This window comes from Nansenia antarctica (genome assembly GCF_963989245.1).
Source record: "Nansenia antarctica genome assembly, chromosome: 1".
NCBI classification, from domain to species: domain Eukaryota; kingdom Metazoa; phylum Chordata; class Actinopteri; order Argentiniformes; family Microstomatidae; genus Nansenia; species Nansenia antarctica.
The window spans coordinates 4,246,623-4,269,718 of record NC_137674.1 but is presented as its reverse complement, the minus strand read 5'-3'; the positions used below and the strand labels follow the sequence as shown (position 1 = coordinate 4,269,718).

Here is a 23,096-nt window from a genome sequence, read left to right as displayed (position 1 = left end):
TTTCAATGACAACAAATGCCAGATATCCTTCAAAACTCAGGATGCAACTATTTGTTACAACGATAGCTAAACAACTAACAACGATAGCTAAACAACTAACTCATGAGATATTATAAGCAAAAATTACAGTGATTGTTGTTGGTTATTTTCACTATTTGTATCTCCATGGCTCCTCAGCATAACCATAACAGGTGCCATATCGACAGTGGGCAGGAGGTGTGTGTCAGTACCAGTGGATGTTGTTTAGTTGACCAATAAAGTGTCCTCTAGCAGGAGTCAAAGCTGAGTGTGCTGGAAAAGTGTCAGTGCATACCATAGAATATAGATTTCTGAAGTTCAATTGAATTTCCTGAGTTAGTATATATCACTTTTTTTTCTCCATTTAATAGAATGTGTACGGCTTGGGTTATAAGAGTGTATACTACACTTGAACCATATTGATGTTCTCATATTGGGCCCTGTATCAATTTGAAGACGTATAGGCTTACCTTGCAACATAGACTACTTAATCAAATTGTGACTCAGTGCTTGTTGCCTGCAGCTCAACCGGGTGAGTTATGATCCATACCCCAATAAGTAACTTTCTACTGAGGACAGACGCATCAGTCATCTGCCATGATAGCTGCTGGTACTTTTCTGAAGCTCAAGCGATTTCTTCTCTGCTGAAAGGCTTTTCAGTCCATTCCTCAGACTCCACTCCACTGACATGATATACAGAGAACGGTAGACTCTGGGTTTTAATTTAGGTGCCGTGCTAAAAGCCTGCAGCCAGATTGAAATCACATATTAACTTATCAGTCATAGTGTACAAGAGACACAACGGCAATTACAGCAAAACAAGGGATTGTCAGTTGCAAATGGCACCAAGGGATTGAGTAGGCGTGGTTATTACAGCCCTGTACATATTTTTAAAAACGTGAATGATAGTTGTGATAGTTCTGTGTGCCAATGTTGTTTATATAATTGACTAGGTTGATATTTATTGTGAGGACAGTCTATTCTCCAGTCTAAGTGCATTGATGTTTGGCCACTGATAAGCACCCTGAAATTTCCTCTCAAGTACTAGACATTAGTTATGACTAGATTGGGTTTCCATGTCCTTGATGTGGCAAGCGATAATGTAAGTAATCTAATAGTTAGCGAGTGGAGGCATCAATTTGCTTGTGAAGAGGTGGCGTATTGAACTAAAAGCCTAATTGGAAATACAGTGAAGTGCTCCAAACTTTGGGTAATAGGCCTAGTATGTAACCCCGCTACTCTGAAGGAGATGAGGGAGAATATGGGATACGTACCACCGTGTACCCCATTCCCTGAAACCCTATTCAATCACGCTTGGAACAGGCCGGGGGCGCTTTGCACGGCTGACCCGCCACAGAACAGCCTATAAAGGCTACTGCACCTCTTCACGAGCCTGTATAAGAAGGGCAATCTGGTGAGATGAAAACCTGAGGGAGTTCATGGAAATTGTGAACCTGCTGCTCTACGCCTTCATAGGGGAGACGTTCAGAGTCACGCAGGTTGGTCCAGAGGCTCCACAGGACCGGGGTGATAAATATACCCGGTTCACCCTACTCAGTTCCATCGCCACGGACTGTATGTTTCAATCAAATACGATGCAGAAGAGGTGTCCTTAAACAAAGGCCAAGATGTAGCAATTCCTCTAGGGGAATGATCCAGACTCCTAAAGGTTGGCTGCAAGCTCTCAACTTGATCATACTCCTATCATACCCCATACGCCTCTGATCTGTCTTCGTAAATGTGTAGTGCACGCACTGGGCCGAGAGTGTTCAAACACCTCTCCTCCGGAGAAGATGTGAGGAAAACAGTTTAGTAGCACGACTACTGTTCATCATAGAACTGACTTCAGGAACGAACATGACCGTCTTGACTGACAGAATCTCAAAGTTGATGGTCACCGAGGCTTGAACGGTCGTCATAAGTGACCGTGTGACACATCCCGAAACAGAACAGGCGACCTGGAGATCGGACAGATGCAGCATGCTCCCTTCACGAAAACAACGGACAGCAGTTTGCCCTTATAGTAGTTTCACCAGACAAACATGGCGGATGGCCAGGCAGCCTTAACCGGCAGGCCCTGTAAGAAGGATGAGGCTGTGGGAGTGGAGCACTTAAAAGGCTCTCAAACCAACCCTCAAACTCACCTCTGCCGGAGCTCATGTAGGCTCATGTGGAGGGGGCCCTAGCACCCTGAGTCATGGCTGGATCAAGCCCTCTGAGTGTAAGCTGGACCTCTCACGAGCTAACCCATAGATCCATCAACTCAGGGGGTGCGGGTTGGATATTTGGCCCTGTGAGCGGAATAGCAAGACCCTGCTCAATGACAATGGAAGGAACCTGCATGAAGAAGCTGTGCTATCGCTGCCCACTGAGGGAAAAAGGCCCCATTACTTACCCAGGACACTGTAGGTTCAGTCAGGAACAAAAAGGTTTTAATTAAAAAACATCTGGAATAAATAGCCATGTTGCAGTAATTCACACAGGGTCTTATCTGGAAAATGATTTAACCTTTGTATTTATCACTATGGTGACTAGTTAATGTATTCTTTGCAATATGAGTGAGGATGCGTCATGTGTGTGTGTGTGTGTGTGTGTGTGTGTGTGTGTTGTCTGTCTGTCTGTCTGTCTGTCTGTCTGTGTATCTGTGTGTGTGTGTGTGTGTGTGTGTGTGTGTGTGTGTGTGTGTGTCTGTGTGTGTCTGTGTGTGTGTGTGTGTGTGTGTGTGTGTGCGTCTGTCTGTGTGTGTGTGTGTACATGCGCACACACCACGGTTCACTCAGCTTTTATAGCCCTTTTGAGATGATAGTGCCCGATTATAATCTTGTATCAGCGGGTTAGTGCTTAAAGGAGCAGTAATGGCTTGGTGTACCTTTTAATTGAATCTGAACAGAGAAACAAGGGTGAAGTAGATACTGTGCACCTTATCAGACCACCTTTTCTAGGGGTCTGTCTCAATCACTTTAGGGTCCTTAAAGACTACCTAATGTTTTATTCTGAGATTCAGAAAAAACGAAATGTACATTGTATTAACTGATGAAAGGAGTGAAGGGCTTTTGGTATTTCCGCAGCGAATGTGTGCAGTCCAATGCAGCCACCATTTTCTGACGTGCTAGAAACACGTCTCTCGTAGTCGTAGCAGATCTCTTATAGCAGCCGATTCGATGTGGTACTACTCCATCATGTATTCTGTGTTTCAACGTTCTTTCTTACGCTACGTTATAAGTGTATCATAAATTAAAGCCAAAGTCTTGAGTCAGCGGTCTTGGCTGAGGAGCTCTAAAGGACAAGTGTTCATTTCCTGAGTGATTCATAATGCTACGGTTGCATTAGCTTGTATTGCTTTTTGAAGTGACAGAATACAGAATACGTACAGGCCCCACTCCCTTGGTCAGTAAAGATGGAGTGGTAACAACAACAACGTTATTCACATATTTCACATTTCTGATAGAAGTTTATTATCAGTATCTAACAAGAACATTGTTATACATTTGTTACTTTTATTTTGTATAATAATATGTCTTGAATGCTTGAAGAAGGTCTATGACCGAAAGCTCGCAATAAACAATGTTTTTTTGCACAGTGTTTGAGTGAGTGTGTGGATGCTGTTATTTTGCACTCTATTGATACTCTTCAGTTCCAGCACCTCAGCAGAGCCTGATCACGGATGAGCGGTGGTATATTCATTATAATATGTCTTGAAAATGAAAAATGTAGAGGTTACTTTGTTTCCTTATGTTCCATAGGCTTTCCCTGACAATCATGGTTTTTGTGAACTATGGAGGCGGAGGATACTGGTTCTTTCTACATGCACCATGGAATGGTGAAGTACTACAAGACTCTGGCATACTAACAATACACACTATCGACTACCACACAGTGAGCCTATAATAAGTGCTGAGGTTGAGTTCAGAACCAAGCATAGTAGTCCAGAACAGAGATCTTTTCATTTCTTTGCTTATCCTCTCATCAATAGTCATGGTAAATTAAATCTCAGACTAACCAAGGAGTGTTTTGGTGTTAACTTATCTCAACTACATCAGGAGCCCTGCCCTACCCATGGATCAACAATACTAACACATAAAGGTGCGGGGCGGATGTTCAATTCTAATTTTAATGGGGACTATTACAAAATGAATCTCCAAGCGTATTTAAAGATGAACTCAATTTAGCCATTATAATAGCCTCTTCATCACATCAGCAGTTTGGTATTGATTCAAGAGGAAAGTTGATGGATTTTGATATTACTACAAGGCTCCTACTGTCATAGAATTTTGGACATTTATAAATCATTCAGTCTGAAAATCGAACTTTATTAAAGAAAAACTGTATTTTGAGGGCATTGAATTAATTATTATTAATCACATGCCCGGTCTGTTTTAGATGGTTTGCTTACAGCGAGAGCATGACCCAGGCTGTCTGTATTGATCTGTGTGACCTGTACTGTAAGCATGTGTCTGTGTTACAGGCCTTCATGTTGCAGACCTTGTGATGCCTTGGTGGGTTTGCAACATTAGTTTCTAATAAATGACACTGACTTAACACTAGAACAGCCATGGGTGGGGTCATTTCACCAAGAAAATGTATATCTTTGCACTCGATAAAATGTCAGGACCCTCCTTTCATGACTTTTACTATATATGTGTGTTCTACCCACTCAGTATCCTTACATTTTCTAAATCACATCAGGATAAGCTAGTATAAAGCTATTTTGCAGTTTTTCTGTGTAGGAGACAGGTTAATTTACAAGACACGCCAACTAGTGGTCTTTGTGTGTAAGTAGCAGCTTCCCATTCTAAAGACTATGGTCATTTGACCCCTGAGGCGGCTCTAATAGTAGGTGAAATAGGCGCGGCTGTCCTAGTGTTAAGTGATGTCTGATAAGCACACCATGATAACTGACACAAATATAATGCTGTTTTCACTGCCTTGATTTAAACACATGTGACAACTCATTGGCAATGTATGGTCTAAGGTTCCATTGCTTAGACATTCATTCAGAATATTTGAGCCCCATACTGTATATTTGCACACAGAAGGGCTATTATTACATTTTAGCCAATTAGCAGATGCTCTTATCCAAAGCAACTTACAATTAGAGATTACAGGGACAGTCTCCCTGGAGTAACTTAGGGCTAAGTGCCTCAGAGCAGTGGACGGTATCTAGCTGAGTGATTGTTAAATAGAGTCAGTATACATTGTTGTGCAGTCATTTGGGGGTGAGCAACACAAATAAGTGATGTGTGATTCCAGAAGACGTCATGTCATTGTCTGAGAGTTCTGTAATGTTTCCTTGTTCCATGTTTCTTCCAGGTTTGTGTTCATCATGGGGACGTCTGTGGTGTTGGCTTTCACCTCCATGAAGAGGAAGGGACTTAGCCACGCGCAGCTCCTACGCAAGCTAACGTGGAGGACCGTGGTCCTCTTTCTGATCGGCTTCTGTTTCCTTAACTACTCCCCAAGGGACGGCCTGTGTAGGTACACAACTTTTTAGTGACAGGGGCGGCTGTGGCGCAGGAGGTAGAGCCGCCGTCTAATGATCGTAAGGTTGGCAAATTGGCGGTTCGAGCCCCGGCTGGCCATATGTCGAAGTGTCCTTGGGCAAGACACTGAACCCCAAATTGCTCCCAATGAGCGGGCCGGTGCCTTGCATGGTAGCTTGCCGCCATTGGTGTGTGTGTGAATGGGTGAATGAGAGGCCATTGCAAAAGCACTTTGGAATAAGGCGCTATATAAGTCAGTCCATTTTTAGAAGCACGTTTTTGAGTGACGTTCCAGGGAGAAATCGAAATGGTTGTAGATACTTAAATACCAATGTGTCTGTCCTTGTCGTGAAATTATTTGGTTACCAGTTGGGTATGACATATCTCCATCTAACGTCATACAGTTATTCTAATGCTGAGTCAATGTTTTGAACCCCAAAGTATAAAAATCGAGAGAGCAATGTACTGTACGCATAAGCAAATATAAGTCATTGTAAATGTAGAGTACAGGGCAAGTCATTCCCAAATTCAACAGCATCATCCTGTCTTCATGACCTTAACGTGATGAATGTGGAAGACTACTATGTACGGTAGATACCATTATATATATATCTTCATTATCTATGCTACAATGTTTCAAGAAAGCAAGGGCTTTACAAAAGCAAAACCATTACAATTATCCAATCATTCAGCCTCAGAAAAAATAGCAAGAGGAGGGATGGATTTTAATCACGTCTGGGGCTGGGGCTGCCAGGGGTGTGACAGGGTTAACTAAGGGAAGCTGTCAGGAGCACATGGAGTTATTACTGTCTACAGAGGGCCAGTGCGAGTGCCCTACATGCCTGCCCTGGGCTAATGGACTTTTCTGGGTGGATGTCTCAGTAACCGGGTTAACAAAAATATTGTTATTCTTTGCAGTCGCAAACCCCAGCATCAGGGGACATATAACAGAGGCGGATTGAGAAAAAGACAACCCCCCCTCCCCCCGCTGTAATGGAAACATTTCAACAGATAGTGTTACACAGTATCAGCTGTACAGTACTGTAGATGCTGGGTAAAAACCTTTCATAATGAGATGATGACTTTTTTGCCATAAACGTGCTACAATGTTGTTGCACCCTCCTCTCTCTAAGGACATCCCTGACACCTTTTTACACCATGTTTTATCTAATTAGGTAATGGAGATGCATTGGTCTGTCTGTTCAATATGTTGACCTGCTTTTGTGTCACATGTCACATGGAGAGGTGTTAACCTTTGACATGTGCTTGATCCATCTGGAATGGGCGGCGTTGAGAAACCAAAGCAACCCATTTCAGATGGATCAAGCACACGGGGGCGTTTCAGCCATGATGTGGCAGTTGCAGCTAATTACTTCACTCATTGCAGGGATATGGTTTTAAATGTTTTCCTATGAATCAGCTGTGATTCACATACGTTTACACATCATTTACTCTGGATAAATTCACAATTTTGATCATTTGAGTTTATATAAATCAATTTTTCACTATATCATTAAAAGCACATAAACTACTGGAAATGCTCTCTTTAACTTGTGTAAAATTGATATTGAGCTTCAACAGTAACAATTATTGTGGTTACAAAAATAGAATAGATTACTACTCTAGCCGACTCACTGTTTAGTTGTCTATTGATCAAAGCTACGGTATATCTAACCGCTGCTCATTTTTTGAGCCTTGATTGGCTACGAGTAGTTGACAGAGTGCAGCAGCTTGCACTGGGCCTGGTCTTCAAGATACGCTACACCACAAAGACACCCAAGTACCTGTCAACATACTTCCAAAAAGTGAACAACGTCCACACATACAACACCAGAGGAAGCTCCACGAACCACGTTCAACCGCGTTGCACCACAAACAAGGGGTTAAACTCGTTTGCAAACTATGCAGTAAAAATGTGGAACGCCCTTCCTATAATCTTAAAGGAGTGCAAAACACTGCCCACCTTCAAAACCACTCTCAAAAAACATTTACAGGAGGCTGCAATCCGTAACTGGACCCTCTAAATCAAAAATCAGATTAAAAGACCCGAACTACCCACTGTACATACTTTGTGTTTTGTCCCCCGCCCCCACCTGTGGTGTATGTCCCCACCTGTCCTACCCGCTGTACATACCTTATGTTTTGTTGTATTGTTCTTCCCATGATGGATGTGTGTTTATCTTGTAGATAGTAATAGTTATTTGTCTGTATTATCTTGTAGATAGTACTAGCTTTTTTGTCTGTCTTACATGTAACGATGAATTGAGAATCAAGGACCCCAATTGAAATAAGCCAGTGGCTTTCTTGGGTTTTTATCCTGTTAGTTGACCTTGTATGTAATATGTACTTTCATGTACCTACTTCTGCAAATCTTCTAATAAAGTTTTCAATCAATCAATCAATGCCAAATGAAAATGAGCTAAAATATGTTTTGATTACCTTCAACGTAACTTATAGAGGCATGCATATCGAACATGGTCATGATTAATGTAATTAATGATGTTGTCAGAGATGGTGGAGATAGTGGATAGTATCTCAGAGAGGTGTGATCTGCAGACTTAACAATAGTGTCATTAGTCTCTGAAAGTGCTTCCTCTTTTCCTGTGAAAAAAGACACTTCCGCTTCTTATTTGATTTGCCTGGATCAATGATTGGGATTCTATTGTTTTTACTGCACTTTGTGCCACAAAGAGGTTTTCAATTAACTAAATGTACAGATTACCATCAATCTTTCAACTTCAGGGCATTTCCATCCTCCCCAATTTGCCTCGACCCGGGAGATAACTGAAGCTCTTTGATTGGCTCTCCACCTCCCTGACACACACCATAACATCCAAAGAGGGACACCATTTCCTGACACATCCTATATAATGTCCCCTGTCATCTGTCCTCAGGGAACAGTGTTCTTCTGGTCGTTCTACTGTTCCGGTGGGGGTGATACTATTAATCTTCCTGCGTAATAATTGCTTGAGTCACCAGAAATAGTTTACACGGGTTAGGAACGTCTGTATTTCATTTTGTATAGCATTGTATGTCCTTGTATACATTACAAGGTATACATACACATGTCCATTGTATGTCAGTACAGCCATAGCACTCCTCCAGACAACCATGCAGTTGGATGTCTTGTGTAGTACACATATGTGACACGTTCTAATGCTTTGGTCCTCATATCGGGATCTGATGTAATGATCAGACTTTAGTTTTCGAAGAAAATATTAATACATTTCAGCATTGTTGTAAATCAATGACACATCACTAGTCAACTAACACAGCTGGTTTTGTGAGCTTGTTAACAATGTAAAGTAGTGTTCTAGTTAACTAGGTAGCAGTGGGGATTACTCACCGAATACATTGCGTTGCAGCATTTTGGCTTGACCAGCGAGTTTGTGTTGTGATTCTCAACAACGATGAAACGTAGTTCCTTGTTTCAAAAGAAAAGTCTGAACATTTTGATTGGTTGCCGATATGAGGACCAAAGCATTAGAACGTGTCACATTTGTTTGGCCGGACCACAGGCCTGAGTGGGGGGTCATGCTCTCTGTGGTGGCTGTGCTAGTGTCCTGGGTCATGCTCTCTGTGGTGGCTGTGTTAGTGTCCTGGGTCATGTTCTCTCTGGTGGCTGTGTCACAGTGTGGTGGGTCATGCTCTCTGTGGTGGCTGTCACAGTGTCCTGGGTCATGCTCTCTGTGGTGGCTGGGTCATGCTCTCTGTGGTGGCTGTGTCACAGTGTGGTGGGTCATGCTCTCTGTGGTGGCTGGGTCATGCTCTCTGTGGCTGTGTTACAGTGTCCTGGTCGTGGCTCAGGATCCCTGGAGTCCTCCAGCGCCTTGGCTTCACCTACTTCATCATGTCTCTGATGCAGACCTTCTGGGGCCAGAGAGAAGTCCCACTCAGAGGGGTGAGCCTCCCTTTCAGGTTCTTAGTGCAAACCAGTTGGTGAATTACCAGTCATTTCATTTATGGGAGCAATACTTTAAAGGACACTTCACTTATTTTGACCTTAAAATATTGTCTATGAAGTCTATACACTGACTGCTTAATATGCAAATCGAACTCAATATGTAACAAACATCTTAAACCATTTAATGTACCTAAATCAATACGTACAGTGCCTTATCATCAGGTTAGATCTGAATACTATTTCACCTATTCATATGAATTGTAATTCATAATTGTTCATACGTTTAAATACATTTATTAATAGTGAGGTAAACATAGCCTATATAAGAATGTGTTATGCTTTGTAAATGCATAACTAAATGGTTAGGTTAACTACTGCATTAATACATGCTCATTAATGTATCCTTATTGTGAAGTGTTATCAAAAGAGCTGATTGCCAAGCAAAGGTTTTTGTATCATTAACTTTGCCCATTCTACTAGGATCGTTGGTGGAACCCTCTCCAGGATGTCGTCTTGTATTGGCCAGAGTGGATTTTTATTGTTTTCCTGGAGACGATATGGCTGTGTGTCACCTTCCTGTTGCCTGTGCCTAACTGCCCCATGTAAGTCAACTCCACCTGAACAAACATTTGTATGATTCTTCATATGATAATCACTTATACCTAGACAAGGTGTTGTTGATAGGGGAAGATGTGATACTGTAATCGGGATTTGATTCATTTCTCATTTCTACATACTGTGGTGATGTGATATTTGGGGCCAGTATAGTGTAGTGCCGGGGCCGGGGAAGGTGTTTGTGTGCACCATGTGTTGCCTGTGTGAAGAGCCACTGTGATTTATGGGTCTGTGGCGGATGCTTCAGAGGGCATAATTAGCCAATCTCAGTATGTCATGTGCAATAAGAGGGGCACAGGCAGAGTATCCATCTTCCTCTCCTCCCTCGACCCTCCCTGTCTCTCTCTCTCTCTGCAGCCCCACAATGCTTGTGTTGTTTCCTCTCCCCTGCGCCTGACCTTGTATGACATAGGCACGTAAACAGCTAATGGCTAATTAAATGTTTTAATCCATGTTGGTTGTATGTTAGTAACTATGACTATGTTTTACGATTGTCATAGTTTTTTCCCCTGATACATGAACACACAAAAATGTAATGTATGAGGATGTGTCAGTAGATGCAATTTCTTGTGTTTGCAGAGCATAGTTTGCAGTCTGCTCTACTTTTGTCGTCATCATCAATTCATCATCGCTTATCCTAAAATATCTCCATCTAATAGAGGTTATTTGGGTGCTGGTGGAATTGGGGATAATGGTCTGTACCCTAACTGCACTGGTGGTGCTGCTGGATACATTGACAAGTGGTTACTGGGGGGGAAAATCTACCATTACCCAACATGCAAGGTATGGTTTACAGCTTCTGAGTGTGTTATGTGAGACTTAACTGTTAGGGTATCGGGAGGCTTATTGTTGTGCAACAAACAAAGATTTAATTTGTTTAATTAAATGAATTGCTAGTTAGTCCTTTGTATGCTCTATTTTTCAGGAATTGTATCGTACTACAGAACCTTTTGACCCAGAAGGGGTTCTGGGTACTATCAACTCCATTGTGATGGGATTCATGGGAATGCAAGTAAGACAACTTTTTTTTTACATTAGTTTTAGTCTTTTATCTTTTCATCTTTATCTATAGCCCAAACAACTCTGCCAGGAGGTGCTTATGACAAAAACCTTCCCGGTTTGTCAGGACTTATTCCAAATGTCCTTCATGATAGTTATGGATGGACGGACTCATAAATTCTATCTGTATTTAATTAATGTCCTCCTGTGTATTGTGACGCAAAGGTTGTCTGTGGTAAAATGGAGGTTGTCTCATGGAGGTTTTCCCGCCTCATGATTGCACAGCTGCCCTCTCGACTGTCGGGAATGTCGTCAGAAGGTTAGGACGGGGGCTTCTGGTGTTCCAACGGGAGGCTTTTAGAGAGCTCACGCACTTTGATCGTGACTGTGTCACGTTTAACAGTTTTCGCAGTGGGAAGTTGCCATGCAAAAGCAGCCGCATTGCTGAATTCCCGGCGGGCGGTTTGTGTTGAGCTCTTCACTCAGCGAGTCTTAGACGACACGCCAGGTGTCCGGCCCCCATCGTCTGTGTTTGCCCGTTCGCTAATGTCCTCAGCTGAGACGTATTCATCATCACCAAATTAATCAGATAGTGCTGGTGACTTACAGACCACATCTGGCAACTGCAGGATGTGAGAAATATGACCAGGCCACATCAGGGACACACAGCATCCACCATCTACAACCGGACCAATTTAGCTTTACCCAACATGTAGGATAGAATACTTTATACAAAGTGGAGGAAAGTTTTGTTTTTGTATTGTTTTTTCATTCAATCCAAAATTGATGCAAGTAGTGTGTGTCTATGTTTGTGAATTTTGTTATTGTATGTTTCTCTTTTTTTTTGTCTTTTGTTGTCTCGTCTTTGATGTTGGTATATAAAAATGATAATATATATATATATATATATATTTTTTTAGCTTTACCCAAATACAAATGAACAATGTGATTCTTGATGTTTAGCTCTCAGTAATGATTGAATTGCCTCTATACCCAGGTTACTTTTTTACAGTGCCCTTTTCTTCACAGGCAGGAAAAATCCTCCTTTTTTACAGGAAGATGGACGTTAGCATCCTCTCCAGATTCCTATTATGGGCCATCATCCTGGTACGTGGACCCTCCCACATCTGGGCAGATTGTTTATGACTTGTGTGTTTTACTGTCTGTTTGCCTTCATTTGTGATGATTAGGACACCCAACCACAAACCACTACACCCATGATAATGTTTAACAATTCCCTTAAAAAGAGACAAAAAAAAAAACTAAAAAGAAAAAAAACACATAATATAATGCCTCCCCACTGGACCCTAATGGTGGTTATGTCTTTGTCTGGGAAAAACACATGATCAATGTCTTGAGGCTTTTAACATTTAACACTTAAGGCTTTTAACATTTTTTTGCATTTGCACCACAGAAACTGTTCATTAGTTCTCCTCTGTGTATTACAGAAACAACACAACCCATGTATGGCTGTGTGTTTCCGGGCAGACATAAGTATCCGGTACCCCAGGGGATAGACTCTGTCTCGCATTGCTTACTGTATGTGTCTCTCACGTGTGGTTTTTAGAATGTAAGGAAAGCTGCGTATTAGTTACATTGAGCTCCAACATGGCAAAAGGCTCACAGTCTCATCTCCATTTACTAGTCTCTGCTGAAGTGCATGGTCATGCCCTGCGCCAAGACTCAATATACGTACAAGGAGTAGACCAAACACATGATTTTATGCTACTGATCCAGTGTTTCTCACTCCTGATTTTTTTGAGTGAAGGCTGTGCTGTTCAGGGCCAACTCACTGGTGTACCAAACATTTGATTTAAGGATAAGGATCTTGAAAAATAACTCGAATAGACTCTTACTGCATGATAACTAAAGAATTTTCGATTGAGACAGGGTCATGTTGAGGGTGTGTCAGTGTTTTGCACAGCACTCTGGGTATTCTGGGTGGTCTAAAAAGACAAGGGGGCACAAGCTGGCTACTATTTCAATTATTTCAATTGGGGGTATACAGCCCATGGGGAACGCCTAGTGTTATGCGAGGTTCTTCAGACCCGTCTTTGCGTCAGTAACAATTGGAAGGCAATCCACTCCATCAAGATTGACCAATCCCATCTAATAATTACAACGTCGTGTGAGCCTAATGCATTACAATGCATTAGTGTGAGCCCGATGTTCATTATTGAAGAGCAGAGAGAAAGCATGCTGCAATGCTGCAGCCACTGATGAGCCGTTCCATGTTGTAGTGGCAGGCATCCTGAACTCCAGGACCCAGTGACCAGGGGTGGTGAGAGAGACAAGTTAGCTGCATCAGAAAGCCTTTGAAATCTTATTTGAAGAAAAAAACAGGGAGGCAAACAGTCTCTACTCACTTTAGGGAGAGAGTCACAGAGCAGGCCTTTTAATAAGTTAACATGTATTATTATTAGGTCAGAAGATTTAAGATTGCTCTTTAACATAAAGTAATTATTTATATCCATAGTTACTCAATTAAAACAAAACCCAATGTTGGTATAATGATTAAGAAGCACTGATATTAAAGCGGCATGTGTAATAGCATTGAGATGCACCTCTGAAAAATGTGTTTATTGTATGTGTTTTGTGAAACAATTTTAAAATGAATCAGAGGCCCCATCACACACATTCACATACATAATGTTATCATCCTCAACTGTTATGACAAATCTGTCCATTATCTTTCTTGTGTGGAATGTTATTGACTATCATAGTAGGGCAAGTAGCTTGGGGGAGCAGAAATAAATTAGATCCATTTTGCTCTTCCCAGAGGCTAAGAGTGATAAAGTAAACCACCTTTGTTCCACTTGCATATGTTTTTTTACACAATCAGCACTGCATACATGATACGATACTCTCGGTTGTTGTAGGTATAGCGTTTGCCATCTAGAGTAAACATTGACACTGGGTCTGTTCTATTTGATCCAATATTTAACTAGTTTTTTGCCTATAAGACTGCTTCTAATGTCAGAGGAGCTTTATGTTATTGTTGTTCTATGCAGTATGAAGTATGTATTATTATGTAGTCTTTATAACTTTATAGCCATATAATTGTAGGTTTTGTGTTAATGATACGACTTTGTATTCAACTTCTGGCTGCTCTTATTTGTAGTCACTTTGAACAAGAGTTAAGTGTCTTACTCTGCAGTAAATGGATAGTGAATGTCAGTAAGTGATTGACCAGCTCTTATAACTGACTTTTCTAATAAGATATGACCTCTAAGGAGAGGTTTGAAGATGCACTTGAGCCGCCTCTTGTATCAGTAATGTGCTCTTGACATTAGATGTTCCCCTTGGCAAAGCGAGGAGATAAGTGATGCAGCCAACAAGCCACGCAAACAGTATTGTACACAGACAGTCGACTATTATAAAGACAGACGGGATGTTTTGGTGGTGTTGTTGTAGTGTGAATTATATGGCTGACGGTGCTTTGATATTCTGAGCCTGCTATGTGTCCCCATCCTCATAAACAGGACCCAGAGTTAATTAAAGCCCAACGATCAGGTCTGGGGAGTGAAAGATTGAAATTGAGCGATTGCCCCACATACCAGCCACGTCCCACATCCTGGCTGCATAGCCTGGAGACTCAATCTAGCCACAGCCGGGCTATTTCCACATCATCGATTCTGTCATGTATCCAAATGATGGATATCCACCTAACAAGCATGTTTGGGCTCAGATCTACTGTACTGTATTTCTCTCAGGAATACAGCATTGAAATGTGCAACTTCAAATAGGCATGAATTTAGATTATTCATGGAGGTAAAATAGACAATGTTGTAAAGATGCAATCTGGGATTGGTACATCTTTTTTTATTATTATTTTTTTATTAATAATATAGCCATTGATTATTGAAGAATAGAACTAGACTCACATGCCTAGTTCAACTGTCTTACCCCACTAAAACTCCATTGTTTGTAAACTCTGTTCAGCTTCAAAACATGGGGAAAACAGGTTTACACTTTACACACTTACTAATAGTTTATAAGATAAAACCAATAGGAGTGCATGAGGTCCAAGGGACCCAAAATGGGGTCCAAGATTTCACATGCTCCCAATCTTCAAAATTACTCGAAAACTATGCTATGACAGGTTGTACATGCCAAAATGTAAAGTTAATCACCTCCCATAGGCTTTTGTGAATTGTGCCTTTTTTTGCCTGAACCCATAACATTTGTATTTTTCTGAATACCAAATTAATACTTGACACCAAATAAATGGGTTCAGAGTTGATGGGGGGGGGCCTGTCAAGAAGAAAACTATCATAACCAAAACCTTATAGGCTTACGAAATCAACAGTTTTGAACATTAAAAAAATAAAATAAAAGCACTGGTGAGCCCAGCAATCTCAAACAGGCTGGCAGACCAAGGAATACTTTTACACTGTATGACCGAAGAATGCTCTCTATAATTAAGAACAAGGCCAAAACAACTGTCCCACACATCAGGAACACTCTGCAGGAGGTAGGCGTGAATGTGTCAGAGGCTATCAACCGCAGAACACGTCACTACAGAGGCTTTACTGGAAGGTGCAAACCACTACGCTAGTTATCCTCCAGAAGGATGGTCAGGTTACAGTTTCCTAAAAAAAAGCCTGCACAGGTCTGGAAAATGGTATTGTGGATAGATAAGACAAATATGATCATCATGTACCTAACCAGATTGTCATGTACCAGAATGTGTACTCATTTGTGAAACATGGTGGGGGGGGCTGTTATAGTTTGGGCATGTATAACTCATCTTAATTGATGATGTAACTGCTGCCCTATTCTGTATGTACTGTATGTATTGGAGTGTACAGAAACATCTTGTCTGCTCGAGTACAAGCAAATTATTTGCTAATTCATTGTATGGCGTTTCATCATACAGTAATGACCCAAACCTTACTGCCATTTATCAACTAGGGACTTTTTCAGGGCCAAAAAGTGGAAAGTTCTTGATTGTCAGATCTACAGATTTAAATTCAATTGAATATGCATTTCATGATAAGATTTGAGGCAAAAAGACCTCATACCAAACAACAACTGAAGATGGTTACAGTACAGACCTGACAGAGCATCACCATGGTTACAGTACAGGCCTGGCAGAGCATCACCAGAGAAGATACTCAGTGTCTGGTGGGGTCAATGGGTCAGAGACTTCAGGCAGTCAAAGGATTGTCGACCAAATACTAAACGTGAGAGCTTAATTTGGACATTATATGAATCTGTCCCATCGTTTTTGGTGCTCTGAAATAAATAAGGAAATAAGGAGACTATGTATAAAAAGTATTCTGGGTGGTCAAAACCATGTACTAAAATACTGTTAAATACCAATTTAAGATGACAATCTCTATTTTAACCTCATAGTAAACGTTTGATTTCAGATCCAAACTTTTGGAGTATAGTGCCAAAAGAAGAAAAGATCCTTCACTGTCCCATACTTTTTTTTTTACACCCTTAAAGTACCATCTGGAGTCTGGCCAGATCTTTGTTGGTAGTTTGAAGGTTAAAACTATCATGTTGATGTTCTGCATGGCCAGTCCTTGCACCCATAGCTCCATCTATTCATTTGAGAGTGGTTACATTTCTTCAGCCCCATCCCTCAGCTGGCAGGGAACACAGCTGTGTTGCTGTTTGAATCCCAGATTGCCCCTTTAAGGCCTTTATTGATGCAGAGTAGTTATGCATACTTGATTCAGAACTCACATGGCAGAAGCATTTCACGGTGCATATAGGCCACGTATGGATTCAGACTTGAGGAGTACAGTGTGATGACAGTAGGGCTCTTCCAACTATGGATCGTTGTCTGATCCAGGTGCTTTCAAACCTGCGTGGTTTTGCAATTTTGTATTTTATATGGGTGAGACCCCCCCCGGGGACCTTGTTGATCTGAGTCTCAGATAATCGGTTAATCTGCCTGACTGGGTTGATTCTGTTGGCCCCACGTTTTAGCAGCCTAATACTGCTTGCTTTATCACCCTGCATCGATTTGAAATCTGTTTCATTTCCACCCTCAGGGAATCTCTGCAGCCATCCTTTCTAAGTGCACGCGAGACAAAGGATTTATACCTGTCAATAAAAACCTTTGGTAAGTGCTTCCTGACCCTCTAAATCCAGCCACTTTTCCTCACAAACGAAAGGATGAGTTTCCAGCAGGCACAAATCACGGCCTGCTAAAACACACGTTTACTTACCTCTAATGACAGATACCACTGTAAATAATCACCCTGGCTGTCTGGGGTGTGTGAGGCGAGCGAAGTGATACATCCTCCCCAACTAGATCACTCTTCTTTACAGCCGGAGGAAATACTGTACAGTCCTGTCTGGGTTATGCTCCCTAGTCTACCAGCCATCATGGCAGAAAACCCTCCCTTCACCAGCTCACTGTAATAGGGTTTGTGAAACAGCATGGCGGACAGATTCACACCTACAGACGATCAAACACACTTGTATGCCTACTGAGTATGCTTGTATTGTTATTGTGTTTGTATATTATGATGATATGATAGGTATTCAATGTCTAATAATAATGCTAATACATTTTATTTGTATGGCGCCTTTCATAACAAGGACACCTCACAGGGCAAAAGACACAGTGCAAAATACAGTCAGGTTAAAAAACAGTGGAGGTGGCGAAGGGTCAAACACAGTTAAAACAAAACAGACTAGACTTAAACTGGATACAAACATAATGTGATGAAAGTCTTCAACTTGATTTAGCATGAAATGAATTACAGCCTTACCGGATGCATACATTTTATAGCCAGTCGAGTATGTACAGTAATGTCCTCCTTATGTTAGGCAACATACCAATTTCATCTATGATATGTAAGCACATGAATGCTTATGTTGTCCCATAGGGGCTTCAGTATAGCTGCACACATCCTTACCTGCCCTTGTTTTATAGGCAGTTCATCATGCTCAGGTTATTGAGCTCTTGAGTATGAGTCCCTGCCTGAATGCCTAGAAGTAATTAACTCCCAGCCAAGAGTCTTTTTTGGCCCCACGTCAGATTAGATAAAAGATGCCTGTTGCAAGGTTCTGGGATGCAGCCATTTTACATTAGATGATATTACATCAAGCATTCTTGCACTTAGGAACAGACAGCGACATGACTCACTGGCACAGATCCATGGGGCATGTGCCAAGGATCCACTACTGATGCTAATGCATCATACGACGGTACCATACCCTACTGTAGCTCTACCACAGCAGTATTCAGTATTATCTGTGTACGGGATGTATGGCTGTTCAATGTTGTTTATGTTTTGTTTCACACTGTCTCACTCTCAGTCCGTTGCTTAATCTGTTGATGCTGACCGTATAAACCTTGGTGTACAGGTATTACTATAACTCACCCAGCAGAGGGTTTGTGTTTTGTACACTCACAGGTCTCTGTCGTTTGTGACCTGCATGGGCTGTTTCTCCTTCCTGCTGCTGGGAGTCATGTACTTGGTTATAGACATTAAGGGCTGGTGGGACGGCCAGCCTTTCATATACCCAGGTGAGTTCACAGAGTTCAGGTGCAGTAAACCACAGTAAGTCAGCAATGAGCAATATACTTGCTAATTGGATCAATGAACTTTAAGGCTCCAATATTCATACAGAACATCTTTGAATACCAATTTTGTAAAAAATACTTTTTGAGTGTGCGGATGCTGGGTTTTTTGGCACTCTGTTGATACTCTTCAGTTCCAGCAACCTCAGCTAAGTCTGATCACGGATGAGCGGTGGTATTTTCACTAATACCCTTTTTTGTCACCTTGACTTGATGTTTATGTTTATGGTCTGCAGGAATGAACTCCATCTTTGTATATGTGGGCCACTCACTACTGGGGTGGTACTTCCCGTTCACCTGGGAGATGCGCTTTCAGGAAGGCCACTGGGAGCGGCTGTTCCAAGGCCTGTGGGGCACCTCTCTGTGGGTCCTTATAGCTTATCTGCTGCACAGGAAGAAGTTCTATCTCAAAATCTAACTGCACAATCAAAACCTTCACTGTCACTTGTCATGGGCTCCTTTAACACTATTCAGTTGGAAGAATTCTTGTAAATGTTTAATAACTGTAACCCTGTGTTATTGTTGTCACTGATATACACCAAAGCCAAATAATTGTATTCTTGTGTACTTAAGTAAGATGTAATAAAAGCGATTCTGATCCGATTCTGATATGCTCCTCACCACCTAAAGGCTATTGTTGACAACGTTATTGTTTTTAGCATGTTGTACAGCTCAATTATTAAAAAAGGGAGCTGCGTTCAAATCAGATGTCTGATTTACTGTCTTGCATGGGCATTCTGGGATGTTTTATTTGCTGTCGGTTGTGTTAGGCACTGAATAGAGTGATTAAATCAAATATACTGAGGTAGTACTTAACAAATTAGAGCGAGTGAATCCACTACACCGGGGTAGCCATTATGAGTCTGTTGCCATGGCCACTCCACCTCTGTAGGACAGAGAGTGTGTGTACCATCTGCTCTCTCAGTGACAGCACTTTAATGGGGGTCAAGATGGACAGCTCGGTAAGGAGTGTCATTAATATGACCGGCACCTCTTGCACTCATACTAATGCAAAATCAGGGAAATTACACACCCGCTTTGCTGTGTGATATCATAGCTAAAGCTCTGGAAATGTCCCAGAAAGTGTCTTTCATTTCATTTGTGCAACCATTATATTACAATACATTTATGTGATGTTTTTTGCCTTACAGCTATGTCAGTTGAGCCCAGCTCAAGCAAGAAAGGCTTTGTGTTCAGCTACTCTGTTTGAAGCTCCACAGGACAATAACTGTAGCCTATACTGCATGCTGCTAAACTGTTGATGTTGTCTTGTATAATTCCAATATTTTATTAAGGAGATACAAAAAGACATCTGTCATGACGTTATAATACAATCATCCTTCCACTGAGAAAATAGTCATTATGTATGCCTACTTTTTATGTTTCATGGATACGTACCGCATGTTAAAAGAGATTGAATTATTTTGTTTAATAAACATAATTTCATTGGATAAATCAAGTTGTTCATGTGAATGACCTGCAAAGCATCATACAAACCTCTTGTAATGAAATTATTATATACTTTTCATCCATGGGCAATCCTATAACCTATAATATGATGTAATATAGTGTGGTGGTTTTGGTAATTGCTTTATGAACAGAGGTTGTTGGTTCAAATCCCAGGGGGAACCATCCTACCATCTTGAGCAAGGCACAACACTGTAATTGATTCGCAAAGTACACAGTCTAGCTGTAGAAATGCTTAACAATTCAATGAGAATGGATTCCATTTCCATTAGAATATCTATAGAGTGATACATACTGTACATGATAATGTAAATAATATAGCAATACTATACGTTGAAAATGACACCATCTCCAGAGGCATAAATGATCTGACCTGGATGCCATGCTATCATTACAGAAAGTAAAACCATTAGATAACATTGTGGTTCCACATGTCATGAGACATGCTGCCACATTTCCTTGTCCTTATTGATCCACATCGACCATACGTCACGGGATAGCTATAGTCTGACATATGGTAACTTTAGCTTTGTTAATATATTCCAGTGGAGAAGAGCCACTTTTACAATATATAACATTTAAACAGGCCCTCAAAACCCACCTCTTCAAGCTCACCTTCACCAGTTAACCCTCTCCCCCTCCCCTTCCCATGTGTCCCCAGCACTATACCTTAATTAGGCCCCTATACTTTCTTTTATCTATTTTCTGTGTCTTTTTATTATTACTAATCTTTTCAGTTTGTAAAGCGTCTTTGTCTGTGTCTAGAAAAGCTCTATAAGTCTAATGTATTATTATTATTATTATTATTATTATTATTATAATTATTATTATTATTATTATTATATTATCGTTTTGATTACACTATGCCCGGAGTAACTATTGTTTCATACATGTATTATTAGCTTTCTAATCAAAAATGTGTCCCTCACAGACTGTATACTGTGCCTTCCCACTTACGTCTACCAGTATGATAACTATTCTGTGTGTTACCTGGCTTGCCACAAGATGTGTCTTCAGCATTAGATTGTATCCTCAGGCAGACTGGGTGCATGAACTGTATCAAGAATGCTGTTAGGGGTCTCTTTCATTGGCGAGCACCTGCACCGGCACAATAAGGACCACATCACATGATGTGATCATCTCTTTCATGATGTGTGAGTTGGAGGGCAGGACGAATATCATGAATCACTGAATCACTGAATCATTGTCATGAAACTATAAGAATTCTACTCTTGTGTACTTTGAGATATAATAAGATATTCTGATTCGGATACAATGTTAACAATATACACATATTATAGGATTTCAATTACTTTGGTATTGAAAGTGTTACATATACATTCTGTAAAGCCCTGAAATCCCCTCTGCTGGCTGGTGTGCTCTGGTGTTTGGCTGTGCACACATACATTGATTGGACTGATTGCTGTGTGATTGACTGGTGGCCTGGCCTGAGGGCAGAGTAATGCATCACTCCACAGAATCCAAGATAATCGGTCAGTCGGGGAGTGATGATCCTACACTTGAGGGGAACAAGAGCCTAACCGTTGTCTCACTTACACAGGTTTTAGCACAAAAACACAACTCCTGAGCACAACTCCAGTCATAGAGTTGGACACAGCATACAGTCGTCCAGTTTTTGTTTGTTAACTTCACACTCACTTTTTCGTGTGTTTGTTGGACATGTCTGGTAGTTATATTGCCCCCAGGAAGTTAGGCCCAATGAATGAATGAATGAATGAATGGTCTTTATTGTCATTGCTATAGTACAGGTACCAAACAATGACATTTGGGAGGGGGGGGCTCCCCTGGTGCTAGGAAAGAAAAAAAAACAAAAACAAAACAAGAAGGGAAAGGAGCTGGTTTACATAAATAAAGGCTATGTACACTATCCACTATACTATACTGTACAGATAGACGACTAGGGTTGTCATATTGCACATAGTGTTATTGCACATTCATTTAAAGTGTTGCAGTTTGCAGGCTTGAAATTTACATATTTGTGCCTCAGCACTACACCTGATTTTTTCAATCCAGCAGCTGCCATCAATCCGTCCAGACTGTCCAGGGCCCAGAACCTAGGTCTTTGCTGTGTTCAGGGCCTGGATGGCCCTGGGGTAGAAGCTGTGCTTCAGTCTGTTTGTCCTTGCGGCCATGGTCCTGTACCGCCTTTTCGAGGGCAGCCGGGCAAAGTGTTCGTACCCAGGGTGGGTTGGGTCTCTGGAGATCTTGGAGGCCTTCCTGAGACAGCGTGTGTTGTACAGCTCTTCCAGAGAGGGGAGGGGGGCGCCGGTGATCTTCTGGGCTGTTCTCACGACTCTCTGTAGCGCATTTCTCTCCACGGTTGTGCAGCTGGAGAACCAGTTGCAGATGCCGTAGGTGAGGATGCTCTCCACTCCGCCGCGGTAGAAGGCCACCAGTATCTCCTGCCCAAGTTGCCAACTGTGAAAATGTGCCTATACAGTATGCTGGCTGGGCTGTAGGCCTATATTAGCATATAGTCTGAAAGGTGGTGTTCATCTGCTGAACTCAGTGAGATGGATACAGTATATCATTGGAGCACTAAGTAGGCTGGCACAGCAGCATCCAACTAAAATCTGCCACCCACACTTTGGCAATAGTTCAGCTAGTGTCCACACACAGTGCTGACGGGGTTCGTATGGTGTTAGTTGTCTATTATTCTCGATAATGATATCACTGATGAACATAAATTGTGTTTGGTCGATTTTTGTGGAAATGCAATATCTTTTAAAATACATCTGATTGCCATAATTTAGGCGTGTGGATGATGCGACACTTGGCCTAAATGTATGGTGTAATGTTTGCAATATCTTGATCATATGGCCTTATTCGAGCAGGTATAATGATTGGGATTTGAGGAGCATGCTAATGGGATGCTTGACCTAAAAGTAACACATCATATCTTGATGGATCTGTAAAAAAAGTAGCCTAAACTAAGTGGACTCTGGGATGAATTTCGTGGTTTCAGTTTTTCCTGATGGTATCTGGCTGTGCTGTGCGTCTGTGGCTGTGCTGCTCCGGATGGAGAGGGAAAGACATCGCAACA

The 23,096-nt window shown here is 41.5% G+C and overlaps 1 protein-coding gene across 1 annotated transcript in view; it reads left to right on the top strand.

Moving 5' to 3' along the window:
* Positions 1-18,983, top strand: part of LOC308175038 (heparan-alpha-glucosaminide N-acetyltransferase) — a gene marked incomplete at both ends in the record, with an annotated part of 32,784 nt that extends 13,801 nt beyond the window's left edge. The window contains 11 exons of the mRNA XM_080550157.1: positions 3,762-3,838; positions 4,484-4,514; positions 5,329-5,489; positions 9,287-9,399; positions 9,883-10,004; positions 10,677-10,800; positions 10,943-11,029; positions 12,046-12,123; positions 17,025-17,095; positions 18,399-18,511; positions 18,802-18,983. Of these exons, the coding sequence (XP_080406283.1) occupies positions 3,762-3,838; positions 4,484-4,514; positions 5,329-5,489; positions 9,287-9,399; positions 9,883-10,004; positions 10,677-10,800; positions 10,943-11,029; positions 12,046-12,123; positions 17,025-17,095; positions 18,399-18,511; positions 18,802-18,983 (1,159 nt within the window). The remainder of the gene's footprint in view (positions 1-3,761; positions 3,839-4,483; positions 4,515-5,328; positions 5,490-9,286; positions 9,400-9,882; positions 10,005-10,676; positions 10,801-10,942; positions 11,030-12,045; positions 12,124-17,024; positions 17,096-18,398; positions 18,512-18,801) is intronic.
* Positions 18,984-23,096: the final 4,113 nt, after the last annotated feature.